Below are 25,090 nucleotides of genomic sequence, written 5' to 3'. Positions count from 1 at the left end.
AGTTTTAAGGCTTTGTCTCAGCCAGTGCTTGACTGTGGCTTACAAAATTAGGGTGGGCGATTAAAAGGAATGAAAAATAATAGCGCCCAGTCAGATAAAACTTATGTCTGCAGTGATGCTCCGTCCACATTCAGCCTCCGCGCACAGAATTCCCACGCGACAAAAAAATAGTCCGCTGCTTAAACATTTCTTGTTATGTAAACAAGAAGCTTATCACAAGAAAAAAATTATGAGCTCTAGGATTTTGACACGTGGATTGTTTGATATAGTCAAGCATTAAAAAGCTGATTTCGTTTACAGTTGCGATTGCCCAGCGGAGTAATACAGGACGCCGCGCACCGCAGCCCAGTGTTAGCAACTGCTGTTTTTATAAGTTGTATCCTACTATAGAAACTTTATCTTTCTTCTTCAAAAGCGAGCAACCTTGGCGAATTCACCCAAGCAGCTGTCACTTGCAAAGTTTGTAAAAGTTCTTCGTCCTCGTAGAGAGGTTGTGATTGTCTGGTTGATTGCGTGCGGTAACTGGCACCGTGTTGTTGCCACTCGCAGCAAGCGTACAACGCCACGGCGGTGATCCGGCAGATGCGGAAGCTGGCGATGAGCAGTACGGGATCTTCCCAGGATGGTGGCGCCCCTGCTGACGCCTCCACAAGTGGACGGCCGCTAGCGTCATCATCTGCGGCCGCCGCCTTGCCTGCCAACTCGGAATGAGCCTCTTCTCTGTGGCGCTTTTCTTCTCATTCCAGATTTGCTGTCTCCCCCCCGTTCACTCTCTCGGCTCTTCCCATGCGTGGCGCCTCATTGCTTTTCTTTTGCGGCGTTTGACTGTGTTTTCTTCGCATCTCACTTGTGCGTGCGATTGAGCGACTGCTGCTTGGAGTGACTGTTGACTGAACGTAGTTACTGCATCAGCTTGTGTGAAGCTGGCCTGCTGCATTTGCTTTCCATGTGTACGGTTTTTTTTGTTTTCAAAGTTTGACTCCTTCGTTGTGTTCATTGACATCTGAAGTGACCATCAGGCATAAGTCGTATCATTCTGTCTTGTTGCTGCAGTTCAGTGCTTCGCCACTAGGTGGCACCACAGTGGCAAACGTGGCTCAGTGGCAGTTGAAGTGGTAGAAGTGTTTTTGTGTGTTGGAGTCGCCGAACTTATTGTGGGAACACACTGAGAGTTCTTCTAGAGAGTTCTTCTCTACCATGCAATCTAGCACTGGGGCATCACTGGTCAGAGCACTTGAAGCCAACGATTAAAGCTGTAAGTCTAGGGTTTGATGTGGTCACGCTGCATGGCATGTGATGCGATTCTAGCTTCTTTCGGTGCTTTCATCGCATTTGATCATCAGTGCTTGGAAAAGTAGCAAAGTGTGTCACCTTCCAGAGTGTTTTGGGACTTAGTGTGCGAGTGTTGAGTGTTCACACTTGGAAACTGGAAAGAGCATTTGTAGACACCCTGTATGTGTGACCCCTGCGGGTGCAGTTGCATTGCATTGCTTACCTGCATGAGGCAGGCTGTTCTAGCATCTCTGGCAATGCGAGAAAATTTCGGCCTTCACTGACCACTCCTGTGCATGAAGGAGACTGGTGTGTAGTGCTGTGGGTGTGAGCATGCTGTGAAGCATTAGGCATTGCTCATGAGATGAAGGACGTGTTTCCTCCTTGGCGCGATATAGCGATGCATAGCATTGTCCGACACAAGCGTGGATTCCTCATTGCATTGAATTAGTGCTACTGCAGTAGCAGTATACAGTGTTTAGCGACTGAGTACAGCGATTCATGCCAACCTGTAATGACAGTGTGAGCATCGTGAAGGAAAACTTGTTTTCTGGGAGGGCTTGTTTCAAGGATTCTTCTTTTCATTGTCAGCTGTAGCTGTGTCATTAATGTCTTCATGTTTGTTTTGGTAAGGTTAAAGCTGACCGGGAGTTTTTTTTTTTTTTTTTTTTCCTGCAATGCTGATCATAAAATCATAATCTCCATCCACCATAGCATATCTAATCACATATGGCATTGCTCTGCATTTGTTTATTTATTCTGATGCTTGTAGTTTGTTGATGACAACAACGCTTGCATTCAGTACCGTGTAAGACTTGTTTGACATTGTATAAAGCTGCTGCAGTCTCTCTATTATTATTTTCGTTGTTCTCTCACCCTGTAAAAAAACAAAAAGGCAGAATTAGTTTGGCCACATACACAACAGGTGAGTGTGAGCCTGTTGTTTGCATTTAAACTCTGGCGGGCCATTACTGCCTTTCGTGGAAGCATTTGGAATCGATCTGCTGGGACCCACTGTCATTGGTGAGGCTGGAAACTGTTTCATTTAGCTGGGTTCATTTTTAGCACCATCGTTTTTCCATGCTAAACAAAATGGTTGCCTTCTTGGGGAGGAAGGGGGGGGTGCTGTATCCAAGCCGTATGGTAAAGACGTATTATGCGAGAAGAACCTCGTGTCACATGAAAAGATTAATGCGTTGCTTTCAGTGTGAGTACCAGCTACTAGACTATTTAAATTCAATCATTACATTACATATTTTGCACTGACTTTCTTTTTTTTTTATTTTAGCAACTCGTGATACACAGCAGTGCATTACTTTTTATTTTCTGTAGGGAATTCGGCACAAGTATAATTGAAAAGCATTCAAGTGAAATTTTCACTCTAGTGTTTTGAACCGGATGATATTCAAAAGGTGCTGGATCTCTGGCAAACCCACAGGCATCCACCTAGTTAAACGCTTTTACTGGCTCTTGAAGTAAGTAGTGACATTAAACAGTCGGGGCAACGATAAGGAGTTGTTTGCTACATTTTACTTCGAGTGGTCTTATTTTCACTTCTGAAAGAAAATTAACTTAGCTGAGAACACAGCTGGAGCTTCCAATGCCATTCTTGTATACGGCTGTAGAGACCTTTCAGAAAGAACGGTGGGCATTAGGTGCATAGATGGTACTTCTAGAACCAAAGGAAACTTCAATGGTACTCCTAGCTTGGCTCATTTTTCTAGTTCTTTATTTTTTTCATCTTGTTCTTGGCAGTCGGAGCATCATTAAGTGCTTCTTGCTTAGAGCTAATTTGCCTCTGTTGCCAATTAACTTGCATCTTCTGCACAGCAATGCTGTAGCAGCGAAGACACTTGGGATTGTGGGGCTGTATGTGACGGAATAAGCAGGTCCTTACTGAAGGGCCCAAGTGGCTTTTAAACTTCTCTTAATAAATCAGCTTGCACTATGAAAGAAAGTAAATTTATTTTTACTACCCTTTAAATTGGGTAGATAGGGAAACTGACTTGTAATCAGTTGTGCGGCTTGTATGTTTTCTTAGCTTGAAGCAAACCAGTTGACGCAAACTGGATTTTCCCCAAGTTGCAATACTTTGACTTTGCTTGCGACCCTGTTCGTGCATATTATGCAGCCAGGGAGAATATCCGTGGACGTAGTCCTTACTTGCACAAGCAAATGCTTGGCATGGCGCTTGGAGTTGAGTTTCATTGTCATATTTGATTGCGCTGCATATGCTTGAACGACTGCGTCACTGTCCAGTCATGGAACAAGTTGAGCATTCTTTTGCTGACAGTAAGTGGGCTTAGTTTAGGCTACACCAGCTCACACTTCGAAAGGCTCCGTGATCAGTCATTTTAAATGCGCATCTAGGGGCCTCAACCTCATAGCATATGTATGTGCACACATTCCATCCCTTCTGAATATCACACAGCCTCGTTTAAATGAACAAGACTCAATTATATAAAAGAAGTTGGCCATTTTTGACCATCTAAATATCTTTGCTGCATATTGGCCTTCCTTGAGAACCAAAAGGTCTCCTTTAATGACAGACATGCTGTTCGTGTTCAGCTCCTCTCTACACAAATTGTTCGGTAGGACGGACTTCACCAGTAATGGGGCACAGAATTGTGCATCGCATCACACGACATTCAGGAATTTTAGAAAAGAGAATGCCACGGGTGAACAAGGAAGGAAATCACTGCATTATGTGAGATCCCCATGCACATTTCAAAGCAGCATTATTCGGCAGAGGGGTTTGTGGGCAGAGGCCTCAAATCGTTTGACTGACTGCAGTTCTATGTCTATAATGGCAGTTCTACAAACATCAGAACTGCTTAATTGATGTCGCTTGCAGGCATGATGGCATCGGCATGCCGTCATGCCTTTTTACATTTTCCACCTGTTCACGTTATTCACAGGGAAAGCAGGCCACATGTTTACATTTTCCACAGGGAAGAGTATGCATATCTTATTCCTCTTACGTTATGCATTTGCTGTTCCCTTTCGTGTGCTTGCAGAGCCACTGGCATGTAAGAATGCTCCCCTGCGAGAGTGCGTGCTTATCATCAATTTCATTGCCTCATTGCTGTGACAGTACTTCCTGTTTTTTTTCTTGTGTGGTGGAGAGGAGGCCGCCATTGTTTTTTTTCCTTGCGACAGATAGGGAGGTTAGTATGGCAACCATGTGATAGTGCCAAAAGAAGACGAAAGATAGAGACCTGGAGTCGAGAAGAAAAAAAAAAGCATATGCTGTCACGCACATGCTCGGCTGCATTTTTGCGATGTACGAGCGGAGCTGATAGACACGTGGATGCCAGCTTTTGCAGGTTTCTAACGGCCGCTGAGGAGGAAGTTCTCGTCCCAAGCTCGCGGTTTTTTCATAACGCCTGTTGTTAGCGCGACTTTTTTTCAAAGCCTTTCCTGCTGCGCTTCGCTTGCCTCTCTGCACACTCTGCAAAGCATGTTCCTATGGTTTGAGCTTGCGTGCTGTGTCAGTGACGACCTGTCTCTTTGTTTTTTGTGCGTTGTTCAATGAATTCTCTCCAGACTAGTGTTGCTTTCAAGGAACTTGTTTGCTTGTCTAGTAGAACAGTCGGGACTGCTTCGTAGAGCCCAGCTTGCTAATTACGCGCATGTTTAGTGAAAGTTGTGGCGCTATCTTTGCATCTCGGAAAAAACAAAAAGGAAAGAAATTCAGCCACAAAGCTTTACATGCTCAAAGAGCACTTTCATTTTTTTTTTTTTTCCGAGCCATTTTTTGAAGGCTTTAATCAAGCTTTTTTAGGTGCTGCCTGTTCCCAAAAGCATTTCATCCCTTTGTGCTTGCACTAGAGCCCTCAACAAGAGTTTTGGTTCCTGTGGCAAATAGTCAAATTTTGGTGTAGCCATGCGATTACGAGTATTGAGTAGCCCGCAAGCCTTTGTTTGGCCCCACACTAGCACATGGGGCAACGGAAGGGTGTCGATGGTCGTGTCAATATCCTCGGGGAGCGCTGGCGTAAAGCCTCAGCAGAAACGCAAGCGGCATGCCGAGACCCTTTCATTATGCAGCCCACTGTCGTTGTCAATACCCAACAACACGCACGATTGCGTGAATGAAGATCCTACTCCGATAAATGCGCCAAGGATGCCATCACTGTCACGTGCATGAAAAAAAAAAAGAAAGGAAGCCAGTCTCGCCATGTAGTGACGGTGTGAGTGTGAAGTACTGATAATTGAGTAGCTAGCACCGTCTGGTGCTATGCAAACAAATTAAGCTGCATTACGCGTTTCACTGTTGATGTGCTCCCATTATAGTCTTTGCAAACTCGTTCCTTTTGACTCAGCTAGCTACTGCATCAACATTATATTTAATCAGCCACCAGTTAAATTCCACTGCATGAAACCCATGACCTTGATGCTTCCTGGGTCAAACAGCTTTTATTTATAGTTGCTGCAAAGTGTGCTTCAGTGTTGTATAGTGCACACCTCATAACCTTGTAATTTTGTGTAATGCGCTCATCATAATGCTAGGAAAGCTCATTTTTACCCTTTTTACTACCTACCCTGGACTTAAACACTGTGTGAATGAAGCTAGCCCAATAGAGTTGCACAATTATGCCAGCTGGGCACCTTTGTGTAGTTAACTGGTGGCTGTCCGCATCGACTGCTGTACAAACTGGACAGTCTTTGCTTTCTCATGACAAAGGAGTATAACATTAACAGTATCATAGTATTGTGTCTTCAAGAATTTGTAGATCTTGTCAGCTTGTGGAGCCAAGTGTGTCCTGTATCAAACAGCACGAACACAGACAAGCGCAAGACGAACACAGCGCTGTGTTCGTCTGTTTCCTCATCCCTTGGGCTTGCCTTGTTCGTGCTTTAACAGGATGTTTAACCAACTATCCCACCAAAACATTCAAGCTCAAGGTGTGTGCTCTTTTGGTCATCTTGGAACACTTGCGTAGATGCGACAGCTTTCACTGCTGGTAGCGCGATGGGGAAGCCCATTTGTCAGTTGTGCTTTCCATGCATGAAATTTCATATTGTATTGCTTTAGCTTGATGCACTATCGGTCTATAGTCTCCACTGCAGCTACCTGTATTGCCTGTAACTAATCCTGCTTTTACTGTAGCCCAGTTTCACCTAGTCATGCCTTTGTTTGCTCGTGTTTAACACCTGTCAGTGAAAGAACACTCTTCTGTAGTACTTTTTACTGGAGGATTATAGAGGTGGTAATGCTCTCCATGCTTTTTGGAGGTGCTATGCTCAGATATGTAGTATTAAAGAGAGTCATCGTATTCTCAAAGCATCTTGCACCGTATGCTTTGTACCGTATTAGATCTTAGGTTTTTACTATCAAGAAGTTCTTGTGCCTGCAGACATTAGAAACCCTCCAGGAGGGCGACTGGCTTGCTGGTGCAAAGATCACAAGGGCGAACCAGCAGCAGCTTAACATAGTGACCAGTTGCTTAGTTACTTTACGTAACTAATTGCTTAGTTATTTTTTGTAACTAAACACCCTGTTGTGTGCGCTCTCTCGGCTGGCGAAAATCTTTCCCAGCCCAAATGGTTTATGGAACAATTTCCGGTTGGTTCCAGTTGGAACCATCTGGGTTCCAGTTGGTTCCAACTGGAACCAACTGGAAATTGTTTCATAAACCAGTTGAGCTGGGAAAGATTTTCATATTAATTAATGCTGTTCACAGTCTTTCCGCTGGTTGCAAAGATTGCCCAGTCTTCGTTGACATCAACACAAGGAGTCAGGAGAGTTGTTTTGCCAACAAGGAGCGCATTTTTTGCCGACAAAAACATTTCTGGCAGTGATGGCATCCTGCGGTAGCGTCACTTGACTTCCCTTTAAGGTAGAGCGTATACTACTGAGCGTACAAACTACTGCCACTATGCACAGTGTCTCCGTTCCTTAATTACGTTCTCAGCTAAAAATTTATTTGACGTGGCGACAAGAACAAAGAAATCTTTCAAATCTAACTACCTTCACTCTACATTTGCACCTTTGTGTAGCTGTGTGTTACCAGATAGCTTCCGTTGTCTTTTCTTTGTTGGCCATAAACTACGCTCTGAAATTGGGAGAGAAACTGTTGGCAACTGTTTCCTTCATTCTTGTGCAGACTTGTGTGCATGTGTGTGTTTGCGTTTAGAGTAAAACAAAAAGAAATTGAAGTGGCATGTACTGCTTTGCAGAGAACTGTACAGCAAGTGAAAAAAAAAAAGAACCCCCGCAGGTGACATGTATCACACTACCCGCATTGTACCATATATATATGCTGCGCGGTGATGTAAATACGACTTTTTTTTTCTGCTTTCCTTTTTTTTATTTTGTACATGTCAAATGCTGTCACATATAGTGCTTCGAAGTCAGTGTCGATAAACTCCCAGCTTCTCCGTTGATCATTCCTTGTATGCAGCAATGCATGACACCTGAGTAGGTGGAAATTTCAAGCATTTCGCTTTCATTAATTTTGTGCATGACAGTTTGCGCCTGTCCCATGGTAGTCGGCCCTTGTTTAGCTTCGCCTGTCGCTGAAACTCATAGCAAAGCAATAAGTGTGCGCAGTGTAATTGACATGGGCTTTGCATGTTACATATGCCTCGATGTTGTAGCTGCTCTCTTCAAAACAAAAAGAAAAAAACAAGATACGCATCCGTGCCGTGCACAATGAAGCATACTGTACATAGAGAGGTATTATTGCTTGTTCTGCTCAAATGGACGAAGTGCATGGTCAGCTTGGGCTTTTTCACCCAAAGTTTTTTTTTATTACAATGGGGTCGAAATGCAATATGTGCTAGGGGCTTTTTTTTTTTTTAATGCAGTCTTTATGGTGATAGGCTCTGGAGTCATCTAAGATGACCCTTATGCTATGTCATAAGAATGTGTGCTGGTTTGTGTCATCTTGTTTTTATTGTTCTTTTTTCTTATACTCGTGTCACATGGGCACTGAAAGACCTTTGAAACAACTCTGTGGAGCCAATGGTCAGCTGAGTCCTCTCCACATGCAGTTGCACTGGCAACTGAGTTGGTAGTTCAGTAGTAGAGGGCGCCACACTGTTGAGCATTTGAAGGCCTTCAAGCACATACCAGCAGTGTGCACTCCTGACTATTCAAAGAAGGGACTTGAAGGAGTAGAGTCACAACAAATTAGTTGGATATAACGCATTCAAAAGTGGCCTGGTTGTAAAAGCACTGTTCCCAAGAATCTTGTTGGTGCCCGGGTTTTGAAATAAAACAAAAAAATCTAACTACAAGCACTACAGCGTATACAAATGCAGTTGCAGCTTGTTGAAACAAAGCTATCGATTTCGAAGACAGTTAAAAGTGATTTGCTAAAATACATACCCTGCTCTTTCTCGAGAGATGGCACAGGATGACTGCTTTAGAACATACAAAATCGTGGTGAGAGTAATGTCACAAGTAATTAGTTTAAGATTATCAAACCTCTTGAGGGATCATAGCTTGGCCCTGTAACTCTGATGGTAATCACTCTGAGTTCATGAAGCTGGGAAGCCTAGTAGAAGTTTTATGAATTTCCAAGAGCTTTGTAGTCCTTCGCTCAAGGGACATCAGAAAGTGCCCTGTGACACGGGTGTCAGGTAAAACTGTCCAGATGTTGAACACACATCCAGTCACATGGTGCAGTGTGTATTAAAGCTATGTTACCAGGTGTCCTTGTAATGCTTTTTGTCTTTTTTGGGAGGGATGCGTTGCAAAGTGTTATGTTGGCCTCACTAGTCGTGGTCTCATGGTGCACAGGAAAAAGGGGGGGACTGTATAAAGCTGCGAGTAACCCTGTTAGAAATCCCATCTTCCCTGCCAGAGAAAACTGTGTATGAAAAGTGTGCTACTGTGCATTACAAACTCTTGTCAACCTTATTCCTATCCAACCTTTTTGAAGGCCTGCTAGTATTATCCCACCAGCACAGTTCTTTAAGAGGAAGTGGGGATCACAGTTTTATTGCTTGTCACTGTGCGTTCAGCGTGGGTGTGGGACACAGTGAACGAAAGCTCCGTTTATGACGTTGCACGCACTTTCTCAGAAGTGTTGTGCTAAGCATCATGCCCACAGGTGTGTGCCTAAGGAGTGCAGCCTTAGCAAATGTTTTTACAGGGCCATTGCTCTGCTGATGGAAAGCAACAGCAAAAGTTTTGCTCTGTATCTCTGTCCCTGCATTTTGAGCTCGAAGTGCATGTCATGACAAATGCCGTGCCCCAAGTGTGCGTAAACAAAATGACACGGTGACCTTGTGAATTAAAATTGCTGTTCGCTAGTTTAGAGGCCCACTGCTTGGCCTTGAACCTTGCTTTTCCCAGGAATTCAGTAACTGGTGTTCACTTAGTTGATAGAACTTCACTAACTGTCATCTCAAACCTTGCTTTTTTTCTCGAAATGTTTGTTGACATGTCATTGTCAGATGTTGGTCAAATGTTTAGGGGAATCCCCCAAGGTGGAGTAAATTTGTAATAAGGGAGTAATTACTCATTGGCATCCACCCAAGCGCAGCCATACGGCTACGAAGGAAAGCTATACAGCTTTCTCAGAAACTTCGCAGTTAAAGAAGTTTTGACCAACACTGTCCCCACTTCGAGTTATTGATCAATTCGCTCTCGCCGTACCATAAGCTTGCTGTCCTGGTTAGCTCAGTTGGTAGAGCGACTGCTCCGGTGAAGCGGTAGTCCCGGGTTCGAACCCCGGACCAGGACGAATTTTTCTTTAACTGTGCAGTTTCTGAGAAAGCTGTGTAGATTTCCTTTGTAGCCGTATGGCTGCGCTTGGGTGGATGCCAATGAGTAATTACTCCCTTTTTGTCATTGTCAGATATAGCAATGAAGTTTGTTTCCAAAATAAGACGTATACTTTAACTGGCATTATGAGCAGGTCAACTTCCTCTGTTGGTTTTGCTGTACAAACGTACTAAAGTATGAAGGCATAGGAATTGGCGCACTTGCGGGATGGATTGTACATCAACTTGTCACATGGGAGAAGTGCATTTCGGGCTGACATGTGATGCTGGGATGATGACAGACAGCAAACTGTGCCCTGGTTTGAGTTTCAACACGAGAGTGGCTTTAAAAAGCATGCTTGTACTGTACGAAATGTTCCATCTAGTCTGAGCTTTCTGCAAGGCAGGGTATTCTCCTCCAAGCGTTTTTCCACAACACAACGGTACTCTCCAGCATATCAGACAACACAAAGTCACTATGCCTCTTAGTATTTCGTACCTAAACTTCTCTTGCTGATACAGAGGTAGGCTAAAACAAAGTAAAAAAGCACAGCATATGAACAACTGCGTAAAAAGCTTGCTAGGCGGGGCAGAGCAGAGGAACATTCTCATAATTTTAAACATTTGTTACTATTGCCATTGTTTTTAATGGTACGATTTCTTAGGATGTGAAAAAACATGCTTGAAGAGTATTTAAGACTCATGATAACTTGTGCAAACATTTCGCATAAAAACGTAATACCGTGCTGCATAAATCTTAGCATAAAAAAAAAAAAAACGCAGAAGAGAAGACTGTTAAGACCTGCTGCTTTATCAGTCGCAGTCTTTTCTTCAGGTTCTGCAGTGTAACTTGAAACTTGGTCGTATGAGGTTCAACTCCATATTGAGCTAATTCCAGAGAATGGCACCTGCCTGTTAGCACAGCAATGCTTCAAGCATGTTTATTTATGTGCCATTGAAGAAAGCTGTGCTCACAAATGTATTTCTTGTCAACTTTGTATTTCCTTTAGTAACAGGTTTTTCAGAAGCCTCCGTATAATACTTTGTGTATTTGACTGCAACAGTATTTGTTGCTCCACTGTTATGGCAGAGGCTTTTGAAAAATATATATAATGCTTTGTATAATTGACTGCAGCAGTATTTGTTGCTCCACTCTTATGACAGAGGCTTTTGAAAAGGCCTGCCACTGTTTTCCAGAACTTATTGTCCTTGTTAAATTATTTAAAAAGGGTCCTTTTCATAATTTTTCCAAGTTTATCTGCATCTTTCAGGCCTACAGAACTAGGCAGAGCATCTTGCAGGCTGCACAGAGTGTTTTACATTCATACCCGACATATGCAAAGCTCAGGTGCACCAATTAATGATCATTACAGTTCAGCCTCAGCACAGCAGAGTTGAAGGGAACTGTGAGTAGCCCAAGCCTGGAATTTTGTTTAAATTAAGAAGGCACTTGACTATGCTGTCTTCGTCAAGGGAGACCGATTTTTTGCCTAATGAGAAAAACGGCACATTAATGTTTGGCTTTCAAAAGTCAAGGTTTAACTTTATGTTAACATGTGCATGCGTCTTGAATAAATCCTGTGTTTCTGTGCGGTGCTAAACTTCTGATTTATTGATGCTATTCACAGTTTTATACTGAGTTATATGCTGAAATGGGCAAGGATCAGTTCCTTTGAATGGGATCTCGTTAATTTTCAAAGAGGGTGCTATGTGTTGGCCATTGTAGATACTTTTGGTTGGGAATTCCTGTAGTGGTGGTGGTGTTGCCAAGTTCCTCTGTTCGCAGACATGATCTTGGATGAAAAAAAGTATACAGCAGTGCAGGACAAAATATAGGCGCAAGTCCTCTACTCTTCCCCGCCATGTTTTGACCTGGATGTGTGTTTCCCGAATCAAAAACCTGGGATTGGTGACGGGTGTGCAGGCTTGTCACGTATTACCTATAGTACCTATATATATACATATATAAATAAACGTGTATCTATATATGTATATATATGTATTGTGTATACCCCTTGAGCATACCTGCAGCCGGACGTAGCTTTTACAAGCCCTGTCTGTCCTGCGTGCAACATTTCTGGTTGCCCCTCTAGTAGTGAACAATGACTAGTCATTGCCTGTTCCAAACTGTAGCTATAACGTCACTGTTTCTTAATATAGATATATGCTTCCCCTTTCCATTTTCCTATTTCCCCCATCTTTCTTTATTCTGCTGTAGTCTGTTTAAATGAATAAATTTAAATTTGACATTTTTGACATGCTGTCTTGTGTGAACAGTTCATTGCTGAACCATGTACCATTTTAGTTATTTATTCTTGTCCTTCTATTTTTGCACCTTTACTTGGGGCCTTTCATTTTGAGGGTTTATTTTTTCTTGAATTCATCGTGTAAAAATTTTAATTTTTGAAGTCGAATTCGGATTTTTTTTCTTTTTCAGCTAAATACAATTTACTGTAAGAGTTTGTTTTTGTGCTCTGCATAAAGTACTCTATTTTTCGCTATTACTTCTTCAATAACATGGAAGTGGCAGGTTCCAGTAAAAAAAATGGAGATTTTTTCTTGTTATCTATTACAATTATTATGTTGCGTGCATCCTATACTCCCACACCAATGCAAGATCTACCTTCTTTTTACACTGTGGAAACAGTCGTTCAGCGTCACAGGTTCTGTTTTAAATGCACAAGGGTCTAAGAGCAGGACACTGTTATATAGTGTGGATAGCGCTGGATGCAGTGATTTCAATAAGACGTGTGGTTAGAAGCTGTGTTTTGAGCTCACTCTTCCAAAGGAGAGTTGATATTGTAACGGTTAGAAATATGTATCTACAAAAGGCGCTTGCAGATATATAAAGCGAGAGACAGCCAAGGAGCCTACAGTAAGGGCCAGCGCTCGAGCACACTTCGTCCTCCTCAGCATATGGGCGTAACATAATCCCCATCGGCAAAAGCACCGTCCTGGTGCTAAGGAGAAGACGTATCAGGGGCGTGGTATGGTTTAGGCCGAGCCACGACATCAGTCACAGGGCGGGTGGATGACGTCGCAGAAGAGAAGACTAATTTTGTACATGACGTCGGTCACCTGGCGGAGGACAGGATAAGGGCCGATGTAGCGGGGCAGCAGCTTTTCAGACAGTCCAACGCGGCGAGAGGGACACCACAGGAGGGCGAGGGGCCCCGGGAAGAAGTGGACGGCCCGATGTTGGTGGTCGTAAATGGACTTCTGCTTGACTTTGGATGCGGAGAAGCGAGCGTGAGCAACTTCGTGTGCCGTGCCTAATGGCATCCTGGTGGGCTTAGCAATAGCCTGCGGTAACAACGTGTCCAAAGGCAAGTGAGGATGGCGGCCGAGCAAAAGATAGATGGGAGAAAAGCCTGAAGTGTCATAGCGGGAAGAATTATAAGTGAATGTGATATAAGGCAAAACTTCGTCTAAATCATGATGGCCGAGGGAGGCATACATAACATATCTGTGGGTGTTGGATTCAGGCGTTGTGTAATGCCATTAGTCTGAGGATGGTAGGCTGTGGAGAGTTTGTGTTGGGTAGACAGGACCAAAGGATGTCATCCACGACTTTCGACTAAAAATAGCGGCCGTGGTCGGGGAGGAGTTGCCGTGGTGCACCATGGTTTTATGATTGTACTTCTGGCCACGTGGGCCCGAGCAAGCATGCAACCGAGAACGGTTGACAAGGCCGACAACCTCGCGACGGCGGCAGACCCGCGTAGTGGTGATGCCCCCCCTCCTAGCCTCAGTGCACGTATTAGGGCAGCGGACTTCCTTGACCGGAGGTAACCACGGCGGCAGCAACGAAGGCCGAAGATGCGAAGGGGGCTGGCGAAGGTGGTGGCGTCAGGCCGATCGAGTCTACCCTCGGGTCGCCGGATGACGGAGTGGTGCTACGCAGTCAAGCTGTTGTTGTTAATTGAAAGACAGCTGTGTCCTCGGCAGAGGTTTCGTGTTTTGGACATCCAGCGGGGAAGCACAAGGACGTTCGTTCCCCTTCTGGTAGACTGCGGGAGATCCATTTCCAGCAGTGTTTGATTACTCAGCATCTACCCCTTCCCATTGACCGAGCAGCGAGAGAGCGGGCCCGGGACAGCCTAGCACCACCCCTGCCGTGGGTGGTAACACCAGCGTCCACATCTGTCCATCCGATTGGACAGCGTTCTTCGAACTTGATTCCGCAGTCAGGGATCTGGGGATTCCGAACCCTATTTAACTCGGCTGTGAGTGTGGCCGAGAGAAGCCCGTTAACTCCCGTCGACTCCGGTTGGCGAAGAAGTTCCCTTCCACTGACAATCACTCTTAGTGGAATTGTATAAAGTTTTCTTTGCCTTCCTCCTAACCCAGTCTCCCATCCTCCTCGTCCCATCACCGGTCAGGCATGCTACCCGGGTCGCAACAATGGTGAAGGATGATGTCGTGCAGAAGAAAGTCCGCAGCATCTGACATTTCTTGTGGCATAGTCGGTGGCGACAGCAATCCACCAGATCGGGTCAGCGGGAAAGGGCCAAGGTCGAGACCGACACGATATAGGAGAGGGAGGTATGTCAATAATTAAGCTGGAGGTGACCAGCAGGCAGCACAGATGGCTTTTTCCGGCGTTAACACACGTCCCAGCTGCGACGTGTGTCAACATAGCGACGGACGGCACTAAATAATAATCCTAGCCAAAAGAAACGGCGGCGGACGCGGTCATATGTCCGAGACACACCGAGATGTCCGGCGGTTGGCAGGTCGTGAAGTTCGAACAAGACAGCTGAGTGCAGGCGCTGCGGCATGACAAGCAGCAGGTCAGGCCCCCTCAGGGTGGAGACTGCGCCGGTACAGAATGCCATCTTCAAGCACAATTGAAAAGCGCCGCCAGAAATCTGGGCGGACAGCGGCGAGTCCTTCAATGATCTTGCGTAACCAAGGATCACATACGTTTGCTGTTCGGTAGCGACATGCAGCAAGTCAGAAATGGCGGAGAAGGTGCCATGTCGTTTTCATTTGAGTCAGGCGGATCCACAGGGTTAAGAGATAAGCAGTCAGCGTCTTGATGCATGCAGACGTCCGGACTAGTGCACTGCGCTGAATGAGTACTCTTGTAGTCTCAAGGCCCAACGACCAAGACTGTGGGGTCCTTAAGAGAAGAAAGCCAGCAGAGGGCATGGTGGTCGGTTACGACGGAGAAAGGATGGCCGAAGAGGTATGGGCGGAACTTAGCAGCTGCCTAAACGAGGCCAAGGCATTCGCAAGCTCAGTGATGGAGTAGTTGCTCTCGGCGGCCGAAAGAAGACGGCTGGCGTATGCATGCAATGACGCGTTCGTGACCTTGCTGTCGCTGAGCTAACACAGCACCGATCCTGTCTCCACTGGCATCTGTGCGAACTTCAGTAGGGGCTGACGGATCAAAATAGCTATAGGTGGTTAGGTAAGCAAGGTGATGAGCGTTGAAAAGGCTTCCACTTTGGCGAGGCCCCAGGTAAAACGAACGTCGTTCTTCAGGAGGTCTGTGAGTGGACGGGCGATAGCTGCGAAATTTCGAACAAAGCGGCGGAAGTGTGAACAAAGGCCAATAATGCGGCGGACATCCTTTGGAGACTGGGGAATAGGGAAATCTTTTACGGCGCGGACCTTAGTCGGTCCGGGTGTATTCCCGACGCATCGACGAGATGGTCGAGGATTGTAAGCTGGCGGCGGCCGAATTGACACTTCGAGGAGTTGAGCTGGAGCCTGACGTCACGAAAAAGGGTGAGGATCGCTGAAAGCCTGTCAAGATGAGTTTCAAAATACAGCAAGACTACGACATCGTCGAGGTAACACGGACATGTTGACCATTTGAATCCTCGGAGAAGTGAGTCCATCATCCTCTGGAAAGTGGCCGGAGCATTACATAGACCGAATGGTTTATGACTGTCTATGTCAGAGTGCATCAATGAACGCCGGAATTAGCTTAAAGTGCTGTTAAGGCGAAAGCCTTTAATGCCTCATACTGTAGTTAGCAGACGCTGTCGGCAGCCGTGTCGACAGACGCGTCGGCAGATTTGTCCGCCTTTCGGCATCACTGCTTAATGAGAAACTGCGCCGAGGGTGGGAATCGAACCAGAGCCTTTGGCATTTGAAGCGGAGACGCTACCACTCCGCCACGAAGGCTCAAGGTTCGAGCATGAATAAGGGCGCATCTAGTGAATGCATGGGTTTCATAAATAAAATAAAATAAAAAAGTGAAGGAAAGGAAAAATAAAAATAAAATAAGAAATAAACAAAAATAACAACAAAATAAAAATGAGATATGAAAATAAAAATAAAAAGAATAACAATAAGAAAAAGAGCAGAAATGAAAAATTAAAAATTATGAAAAATAAAAAAATGAAAACAAACTGTGCGCCAGGAAACGCTTCCGCCTTGCAGCACTTTGGAGAGCCAAAAGTGCCCCCTGAATTTTGAATTTTGAGTTTCTTGAGGGTAGTGGTGTTTTTGCCATCGTTCTGGATGTGCGCAGGCCCAATACACGGAGGGTGCCAACCTCAGGTACCGGGTAACCATTCAATTCAATGGCAATGGGGGAGCGGGGACAGCGGCGGTTCTTAGGCCGGATGAGGAGCAGTTCGTACTTCTCTGGGGAGCAAGACAGTCCGATGGTCCGTGCGTAATTTACAACGCTGTCTATGTCAGAGGGCATCAATGAACGCCGGAATTAGCTTAAAGTGTTATTGAGGTGTCCACTAAACCACAGAGTTGGTAAGACGCCTTTCCTATCTTCGAAATGAACGCAGCCCCCTCTCTTACTGCCTGGGATCTGCGGCGCTCCGTGGCTACCGCTGACGCATGACTATATACCGCCGGGACCACCGCCGAGACCACGCTGAAGGCTCAAAACCTAGCGTAGTATTGCTTTCGCAATAAAAGAGAGAAAAGACGCGCGTCGCAACAACCGCGTCCGCCGAAGCGGACGCTGGCTGAAAAAACAGATAAGCGGCCGTAGCCCCGGCCCGTTTTTTCCCGTGTGCTGTGCGATGTCAGTGCCACGGCCGCTCAATGGAGGCGCACACCCAGTGCGCTCTCCATTGAGCGGCCGTGTCAGTGCACGTTAAAGATCCCCAGGTGGTCGAAATTATTTCGGAGACCTACACTACGGCACCTCTTTCTTCTCTCACTCCCACCTTCCTCCCTTCCCTTACAGCACGGTTCAGGTGTCCGCTGAGATATATGTGAGACAGATACCGCGCCATTTCCTTTCCTCAAAAACCAAAACCATTTTTTTTTTGCACTGAGCGCTGTGGAAACATCCAACAGCGGCTGCGTGTCCATGCCGCTTGGTGCAGATGGAGAGGGAGCCTGGCTCTCCTCACCCCCTGACCAGCAGTAAGTACAGCAGAAGTGTGACAACATTTCGTTCTCTTAATAGTTCGTAGTTGAGCGAGCAGCTAGGCGCAGTTAAGGAAGGAACTTTGACGAAATGCACAAGTTCACCATCTTTTTCATGCCGTCCGCCGCGGTGGCCCAGTGGTATAATATAGCGTTCAGAGCACAGCCCAAATTCGTGGGTTGTATCACTGCATTAGTGGCCACATTTCGATTCCGGAGAGAACATCCGCTTAATGGCGTAGAGTGGGCGTAGTGGGTTTGTTACCGTGTATGCAGGAGGTCATCCTCTACATTCATAGAACCCTGAGTGTCCTCATAGCCCTCGTGGTGGTGGTGAAAAACAACGGTGGGATTTAGCCCCCATCTATCCGCACAGGACGCCATGCTGCAACTCACACCTGTTCGACCCGCTTCTTCCGAATCTTTTGATCGCATTGAACATCAGGCCATCATGACTGCCCTATCCCCATTGAACGTGTGCGCGCGCGCACGTACGCCTACATTCAAGCATTCCTCACTGACCGCACGGCTGAGATACACTTCGGCCCTCTGTCTTCCCCCTCCTACACGCTTCAGAGTATCGGCACCCCTAAAGGGTCCGTCCTCTCTCCCTTTCTGTTTAACATTACCCTCATCCCCCTCGCCCGAAAATTAGCAACTATTCCCCACCTGAAGCACACTCTTTATTCCGACGATATCACCTGTGGACCACCCACGCCAGTGACGGCGACATAGAGAACACCTTACAGGAAGCAGCCACACACACCCAAAATTACGCACGGACCATCGGACTGCCTTGCTCACAAGAGAAGTGACGCTCAGTGCGGTGACACTCAGTCACCGCACCTCGAGTACTGCTACCGAGCTGGCTGCTCTGTGTGTTGCATTTACTTACATTCTACAACAACCGTCAACAGCGTGGGTTATCTTCAGTGACTCTCGCGTTGCACTACAGTCGATTAAGTCATCAGGAAGCCTTGAGGAGCAGATCGTCGATGACTTGAACATGTTACACACCGAGGCCTGCCAGCTACGTCACTGTGTTGTGCTTCAGTGGTTGCCTGCTCACTGCGGCCTCGCAGGCAATGATCGTGCTGACGGTGCAGCAAGATCGGCGCATGGCGACACTTCCTTGTACCTACCCATAACCTTTTCTCCTAGTGATGGCGCGAGACTTCTCACTACTAAATCCTGGCAGATGCAACGCTCTTTGTGGTGTGATCCGCGGCGTCAATACAGACCCCTCCTTCGCATCCATCCAACTTGCGAATTCCGCATGCCACGCAATTTAGATAGACATGACTGTAATTGCCTGCATCGAATTCGTCTGGACGTTGCCTTTACTAAATGCTATCTTTATAAAATTGTGTATCAGGTAGCCCTCTGTGTCCGACATGTGGTGTGCGCGAGGATATTCAACACTTGATCTGCCACTGCCAAATCTTTAATACCCATCTCAAGGCACTGTGAAGTGCTTTAGGACTTCGTGATCGAGGACGGTCCCGTGCACCTGGAGCATGTCCTTGGACCCTGGACTGATGCGACTTCGGCTGAGCGAGGGACAAAAGCAGCATTGCCATCGCCTGGTGCACGCTCCTGTCGACCAGCTGACCTCGGATTGCTGTTAGCCCTGCTCCCGTTGTGAAGCTTCACTGAACAAATCCCACCTTACATTTGGTGGAGGTGCGGGGTAATATCCTCTCGCCCTGGAACTCCGTAGCCGAACGCTACCCCCTACCGCGATGCCTTAGACCCACCAAGCAGCCCGGCCGCCGTCGTCTGTGCTGGTTCTCTCCGCCAGCGGGACCCCGCTATCTTCAGCGGCACGGACGACCATGATGTTGAAGATTGGCTCACTTCGTATGAGCGGGTGAGCGCATACAATAAGTGGGACGCGGAAACCATGCTGACCAATGTGATATTCTATCTGACGGGCGTGGCAAATCTGTGGTATCGGAACCACGAGGCGGACATTACATCATGGTCCGTTTTCAAAACGAACTTCTCAGAGGTGTTCGGCCGCCCGGCTGTCAGAAAACTCCGTGCCGAACAGCGCTTGCGTGCGCGGTCGCAGCAGGTAGGAGAGAACATCACCAGTTACATCGAGGATGTCGTAGACCTGTGCAAGAGGGTGAACGCACAGATGACCGAAGCCGACAAGATCAGGCATATCCTCAAGGGCATAGATGACGACGCCTTTCAGATGTTGGTGCGAGACCTGCGCACCGTCGCCGAAGTCATCACCCTATGTCAAAGCTTCGACGAACTACGCAAGCCGAGGGCTCTGACACGCGAACACACCACGAGCATCGACTCGCTTGCTGGCCTGAACGATGCAAGAGACCAGTCATCGCTCCTGCCGCAAATCAAGAGCTTCATCCGTGAAGAAGTTGCTCGGACGCTCTCGCTTATTTCAAGCCATCAAGAGCCATCAGCACACATAACTCCGAATCTGAGGCACGTCATTCAAGAACAGGTCAATGAAGCTCTCCCGCAAGCCCCTCAGCCCACACCTCTCGCGGCCCCGCTGACCTATGCGGAGGTTGTTGCGCGACCTCGGCCAGCTACCTATGCTCCGCCTCCTGGTTCTTTTCGAGAGCCTGCTGCTTTTATTCCACCGCCTGCTCGTCTGCAAACCTCCTGGGGCACGCCTGATAACATTCGACCGCCAGCTCAACTGGACAACTCCTGGCGCACGCCTGACAACCGCCCGATCTGCTACTTCTGCGGCTTGCAACGTAATGTGGCGCGGCTTTGCCGTCGACGCATGAACGCCTCACGACCACGTCCAGAAGTTTCCGGTTACTGGTCCCAGCGACAGTATTCGCCTCCTGCAGAGCCGCCCCTAAGCCGTTCGCTGTCTCCTGAGCGCACCGCCTTCTCTGGACGCCGTTCGCCTTCTCCACGTCGGCGCTCCATCTCTCCGATGCGACGGCGTCCCTCGACCACTCAAGAGGAAAACTAGGTGCCGCAGTTCCTGAGGCGAAAACTGCGCAGTCGTCGAAATTTGAAAGGCCTCGTTTGTCTGCTGCTAATTTAATCGAAGTTTTTGTTGAGGGCGTATCTGTCATGGCGCTTGTCGACACCTGTGCTGCGGTTTCTATCATGGATGCAGCGCTTTGCCGCTCTTTGAGAAAAGTGAAGACGCCCCTTTCTGGCCTGTCGTTACGAACTGCAAGTGTGCACCTCATCCAGCCGTTAGCAGCGTGTACTGCTCGAGTAGTCATAGAAGATATTTTATATTTGGTCGAGTTTATCGTTCTGCCGTCCTGTTCGCATTCGATCATCTTGGGCTGGGACTTCCTGTCGCTCCACAATGCGGTCATCGACTGTGCTCGTGCTCAAGTAGAGCTTTCTACACTGCCGAATCCCGTGCAAGAGACTGAAATTTGTGGTGCCCCTGTTTCTGCCAAAGCTTTTGTCGCCGACAGTACCGATATTCCTGCGTGCTCTTCCGTGATTGTGCCTCTCTCCTGTGACTGCGTTCGCGATGCCAGTGTCATCTTCATGCCGTCTCTTACTTTTTTACGCCGCCATTGTCTGCCTCTGCCTTATGCCCTGCTCACTTTATCCGCCGGCCTCACCGCACTGTGGGTCTTAACCCGTTTTCCAGCCCCTTCGCATTGCGCCGCGGGGAGTGCGTCGGAACCGTGCAGCTCTTTGGTTATGTTTTCTAAGGGACACGGGTTTAGTGGACATACTTTGATAGTCATCTAAGGGACACGAGTTTAGTGGACATACTTTGATAATCATGTGTGTTTGTGAGTGCGTGAGTGTTGAGTATGTTTGATGTCACCTTTTTTTCTATCTCTCTCTCTCTTTCTCCCTCTTCTTTCACCCTCATCCGGAGTAGCATGCCTGGCCGAAAACCAGGCATACCTCTCCATTATTCATTAAAGTCTCTCTCTCTCTCTCTCTCCAGAGAAGTCCGAACTCTTCCTCATCCGGCCTAAGAACCACCGCTGCCACCGCTCCTCCATTGCCATCGAACTGAATGGTGACCCGGTACCTGAGGTTGGCACCCTCCGTGTATTGGGCCTGCACATCCAGAACGATGGCAAAAACACCACCACGCTCAAGACACTCAAGCAGGTTGTAGGCGCGATATCGCATCTCATCCGCAGGGTTTCGGGACATCATAGAGGCATGAAGGAGTGCGACCTATGTCGCCTCATTCATGCCTTTGTCCTCAGGCGTGTTCTGTACACTACCCAATACTTACAACAATCCAAACATGACATAAACGCTTTGGATGCTTTGATTCGCCTAAGACCTACAACTATATCCGGGCCTTCTTAAACGGTCGCACAGCCTCCCTGCATATAGATGATATACAGACCCCCTCCTTCACGCTTGGTAACATTGGTACCCCGCAAGGGGCGGTGTTATCGCCCTTCCTCTTCAACCTCACCCTCATCCCTCTGGCCAAGGCTCTCAGCCGCATTCCGCACTTAGGACACACACTTTACGCGGATGGTATAACGGTTTGGACCATTTACGGCTCGGATGGCGACATAGAATCGACCCTTCAGGAAGCCGCCACTACTATAGCTACTCACGCGGCAAACATTGGGCTTGAATGCTCCCCCACAAAGTCAGCACTCCTCATAATCCGCCCGCGGCACGTCCCTACCTCCCCCATCACGATCTACCTGCATGACACTCCCATACCGCAAACACCTACCCTCCGCATTCTTGGCCTGCATTTACAGGACGCGGGGAAAAACAACCTTACCCTGAAATCACACAAACAGTCCACTTATTCCGTCATACATCTTCTTAGAAGGGTTTCACATTCACGAGCCGGTCTAGACGAAGCAGACAATCTCAAGGTGCTGCATGCCTTTGTGCTTAGCCGCATTCTTTACGCCACTCCTTACCTGAACCTCTCCTGTGCGGATAAAGACAAGATCAATGCTCTAATCCGCATGGCTACCAAAGTAGCGCTAAACCTACCAAACAGCACTAGCACAGACAGGCTCTTCAAATTAGGAATGCACAACACTATACAAGAACTTATATATGCACATCGCTACACACAGTACCTTCGTCTGGCTGGCACGGAAACCGGGCGATATATACTGGATTCTATGGGAATTCGCATACCGGCACACACGACAGACTTCATCTCTCTTCCTCGCGCCATACACACCGCGCTTATACTCAAACCCCTTCCTAAGAATGTCCACCCTGAATACCATCAATCCCGCCGAGTCGCGCGAGCCAAAGCTCTCCATAAAGAATATGGCACTTCAGAGGATGTGCGCTGGGTGGACGCCGCGTGTGGTCCAGACCGTTCAGTAGCTGTGGCTTACCATCCAGCAGCCCCCCCCATTTACCCATTTCATAGACCCTCCTTGTACCCCGGAAGAAGCAGAGGAAGCAGCTATAGCGATAGCCATTGCCCAAACCAATGCAGCTTATATACTTAGCGATTCCAAAACAGCCATTCTTAAATTCGCCCGCGACGCGTCCATCCCCCCGCGTGGCAGATATTGAGAATGTGCACCCTAAATCCCAATAGGCGTATTGAGCTCGTGTGGGTGCCGGCTCACTCTGGCAATCCCGGAAATGAGGCCGCCGATAACATAGCCCGAGTACTTATTTGCCGGGAAAATGGCGACCCCAACCGGGATTTTTCGAGGGAGCGGGCACACACGTTCTCAGAACTAACTCAACAAGCACGCCTTGCCCGTCGACTCTGTCCCCCTCCCCACCCCCGCCTATTCCACTCCCAACAAATCCTCTGGAGGCGACTCCAGACCCGAACTCTTCCTACCCCTCAGCGTCTCTCCTACTTCCGCCATGTTTCCCCAGAGTGCACTCTCTGCGGAGAACCGCACGCCACCCTGGACCACATCCTCTTCGGCTGCCCTGCCGATCCTCCCCCGCAGGGACAGCCCGCCATCGGTACATGGGAGGAATGGGAGGCCCTCCTTGCGTCGCAGGACCCGGACGTGCAACTTCGCTGTGTGAACCGAGGTGCCAGTGCCATGGCCCTACGTGGCCTGGACACATGCGCGTAATGTGAGGGCTGTGTGGTGGCCCTGAGACCTTGCACGGTCCAAACTCGCTTGCTTAATAAAGTTTTCCATCCATGACTCCCTGGGTCGTTGTTGTTGTTGTTGCGACTGAGAGAAGGATGACAAGGAAATTGCACGGGCCTGCCAACTGGCTCGTGCCGAGCCACCACCGCTGCCACGTGCAGATAGAGGAGAGTTTAAAGAAAGAGGAACGAAAAGAAAAGACGCGTGTCGCAACATCCGCGTCCGCCGGAGCGGACGCTGGCTGAAAAAACAGATAAGCGGCCGAAGCCGCGATTCCAGGGTCGCCTGAATCGCACTTATATAATACGTGGGGGGATGAGAGAGATATATGAGCTGCAGGCATTGACAATGTTGTGCCAGAAGAGCGGCGCTGAATCCATAGGCCGTCGGCGTTCATTATGTTCATTGGCGTTGACACCGTTTTACACTCCGATCATTTGAAGGAAAGTAAGTATGCATAACTGGTTCCCTGGGTCAGTGTACGCCTGAATCGGGCTGATAGGAAAATACGTGGGGTGATGAGAGAGAGATGTGGGCTGCATGCGTTAGCGCTGACAACAGTGAGCGAACTCTAGCGATCAACCATTAACTGCCACCTGCCAGGGTGGCAGGCTGGGTGGGGACTTTGATGTAAATATAAAGAAGATAAACAGGAATTTCTTACCATTTATGAGGGAGAACATCCCGTTCCTCTCGCTCGTAACGCCTCCCACGGCTGTGTCAACCTCGCGAAATACTTGCACAGACCTCGTATTTGAGAAGGAGGCAGTGGTGCAGCAAGTCGAGCATATATTCATCTATTTCACCAACCACAAAGCTTCCTTCATGACAATGAAGAACTGTTAGTGGAATGTATCTTGAAGGATGAATGTGTGTGAAAAATAACAAGTTATCTGTAATTGTACATACATGTCTTGCTCGAATTCTTTGCCTCAATCTATCGAAAAGCTGGAACAGCTGAAAAGCTGCGCTCAAATTTCGCATTAGGAAGTAGCCGAATCGTCGACAGTTTTTTAACTAAGACTACAGGAGAGGCCCACTGACTTGAGAACTGCTCAGTAATGTACTTGCCTAGCATCTCATCAACTTGCTGTTGGATGACGGTCCGTTCGCCACTGGAGACAATGTACGGGCGCCGATGAACAGGGGAAGAGTCACCTGTGTTTTTTCTATGTTTAACAACGGACGTCCGGCCAAAAGGCGGTCGTCAAAATCAAAGACTGCGCGGAAAGACTCCAAAACACGTCGAAGATCGAGCTTGGGCAGGTGACAGGTCGGGAGCTATCATTTTCGTGTACTCTTCGGTTGGCACGCTGCAGCATACGATAGGCGACCAGAAGAGGACGACACGGACGTGGTGAAAGATGAGATGTGGCATTCGTGTATTGGACTAAGGGTCGCTAATGCAATACCTTGAGGAAGCGGCTAGACATAAGCGCCAGAGTTCAAAACTGGAAGGTACTCATGGTTCTTGAAAATGCTGACGACTGTATGCGGAAGAACAAGATCTTTTGCCGAGAGAACGTCCTTGATGGGAGAAACTATGTCGTCACCGTCAGGGACAGGCGGGACAGAGGACAAGGAAATGTAGGGCGCGGCTTCAGGTGACAGATGGACAAAATCAGCAGTAGACAGGCGATGGACAATGGGGTCAGCAGATTTCGGTACAAGATGTAGGTCGAGCTGGACGACATTTGAGG

At 47.7% G+C, this 25,090-nt stretch overlaps 2 protein-coding genes and 1 long non-coding RNA gene across 3 annotated transcripts in view; 2 read left to right on the top strand and 1 right to left on the bottom strand.

The window, feature by feature from the left end:
* Positions 1–8,937, top strand: part of CaMKI (Calcium/calmodulin-dependent protein kinase I) — a 41,674-nt gene extending 32,737 nt beyond the window's left edge. The window contains exon 10 of the mRNA XM_089562932.1: positions 550–8,937. Coding sequence (XP_089419058.1) covers positions 550–711 — 162 coding nt within the window. The 3' untranslated portion in view covers positions 712–8,937. The remainder of the gene's footprint in view (positions 1–549) is intronic.
* Positions 1–25,090, bottom strand: part of LOC149327844 (uncharacterized) — a 235,810-nt gene that overhangs the window by 164,631 nt on the left and 46,089 nt on the right. The window lies entirely within an intron of this gene.
* LOC149327847 (uncharacterized) lies at positions 15,648–20,308 on the top strand. The gene is made up of 2 exons (XM_089563498.1): positions 15,648–15,726; positions 19,095–20,308. The coding sequence occupies exons 1-2, from the start codon at positions 15,648–15,650 to the stop codon at positions 20,306–20,308; spliced, it is 1,293 nt and encodes a 430-aa protein (XP_089419624.1).

Source organism: Amblyomma mixtum, chromosome 10, assembly GCF_055824585.1.
Source record: "Amblyomma mixtum isolate Tamu chromosome 10, ASM5582458v1, whole genome shotgun sequence".
NCBI classification, from domain to species: domain Eukaryota; kingdom Metazoa; phylum Arthropoda; class Arachnida; order Ixodida; family Ixodidae; genus Amblyomma; species Amblyomma mixtum.
Note: the sequence above shows the minus strand (reverse complement) of the source record. Positions and strands in the feature narration are given on the sequence as shown.

Coding starts and splice junctions, on each gene's coding strand:
- LOC149327847 (XM_089563498.1), top strand. CDS start 15,648: ATGGTCGAGGATTGTAAGCTGGCGGCGGCCGAATTGACACTTCGAGGA. Junction 15,727..19,094: donor GCCTGACGTCACGAAAAAGG/GTGAGGATCGCT, acceptor GCGATGCCTTAG/ACCCACCAAGCAGCCCGGCC.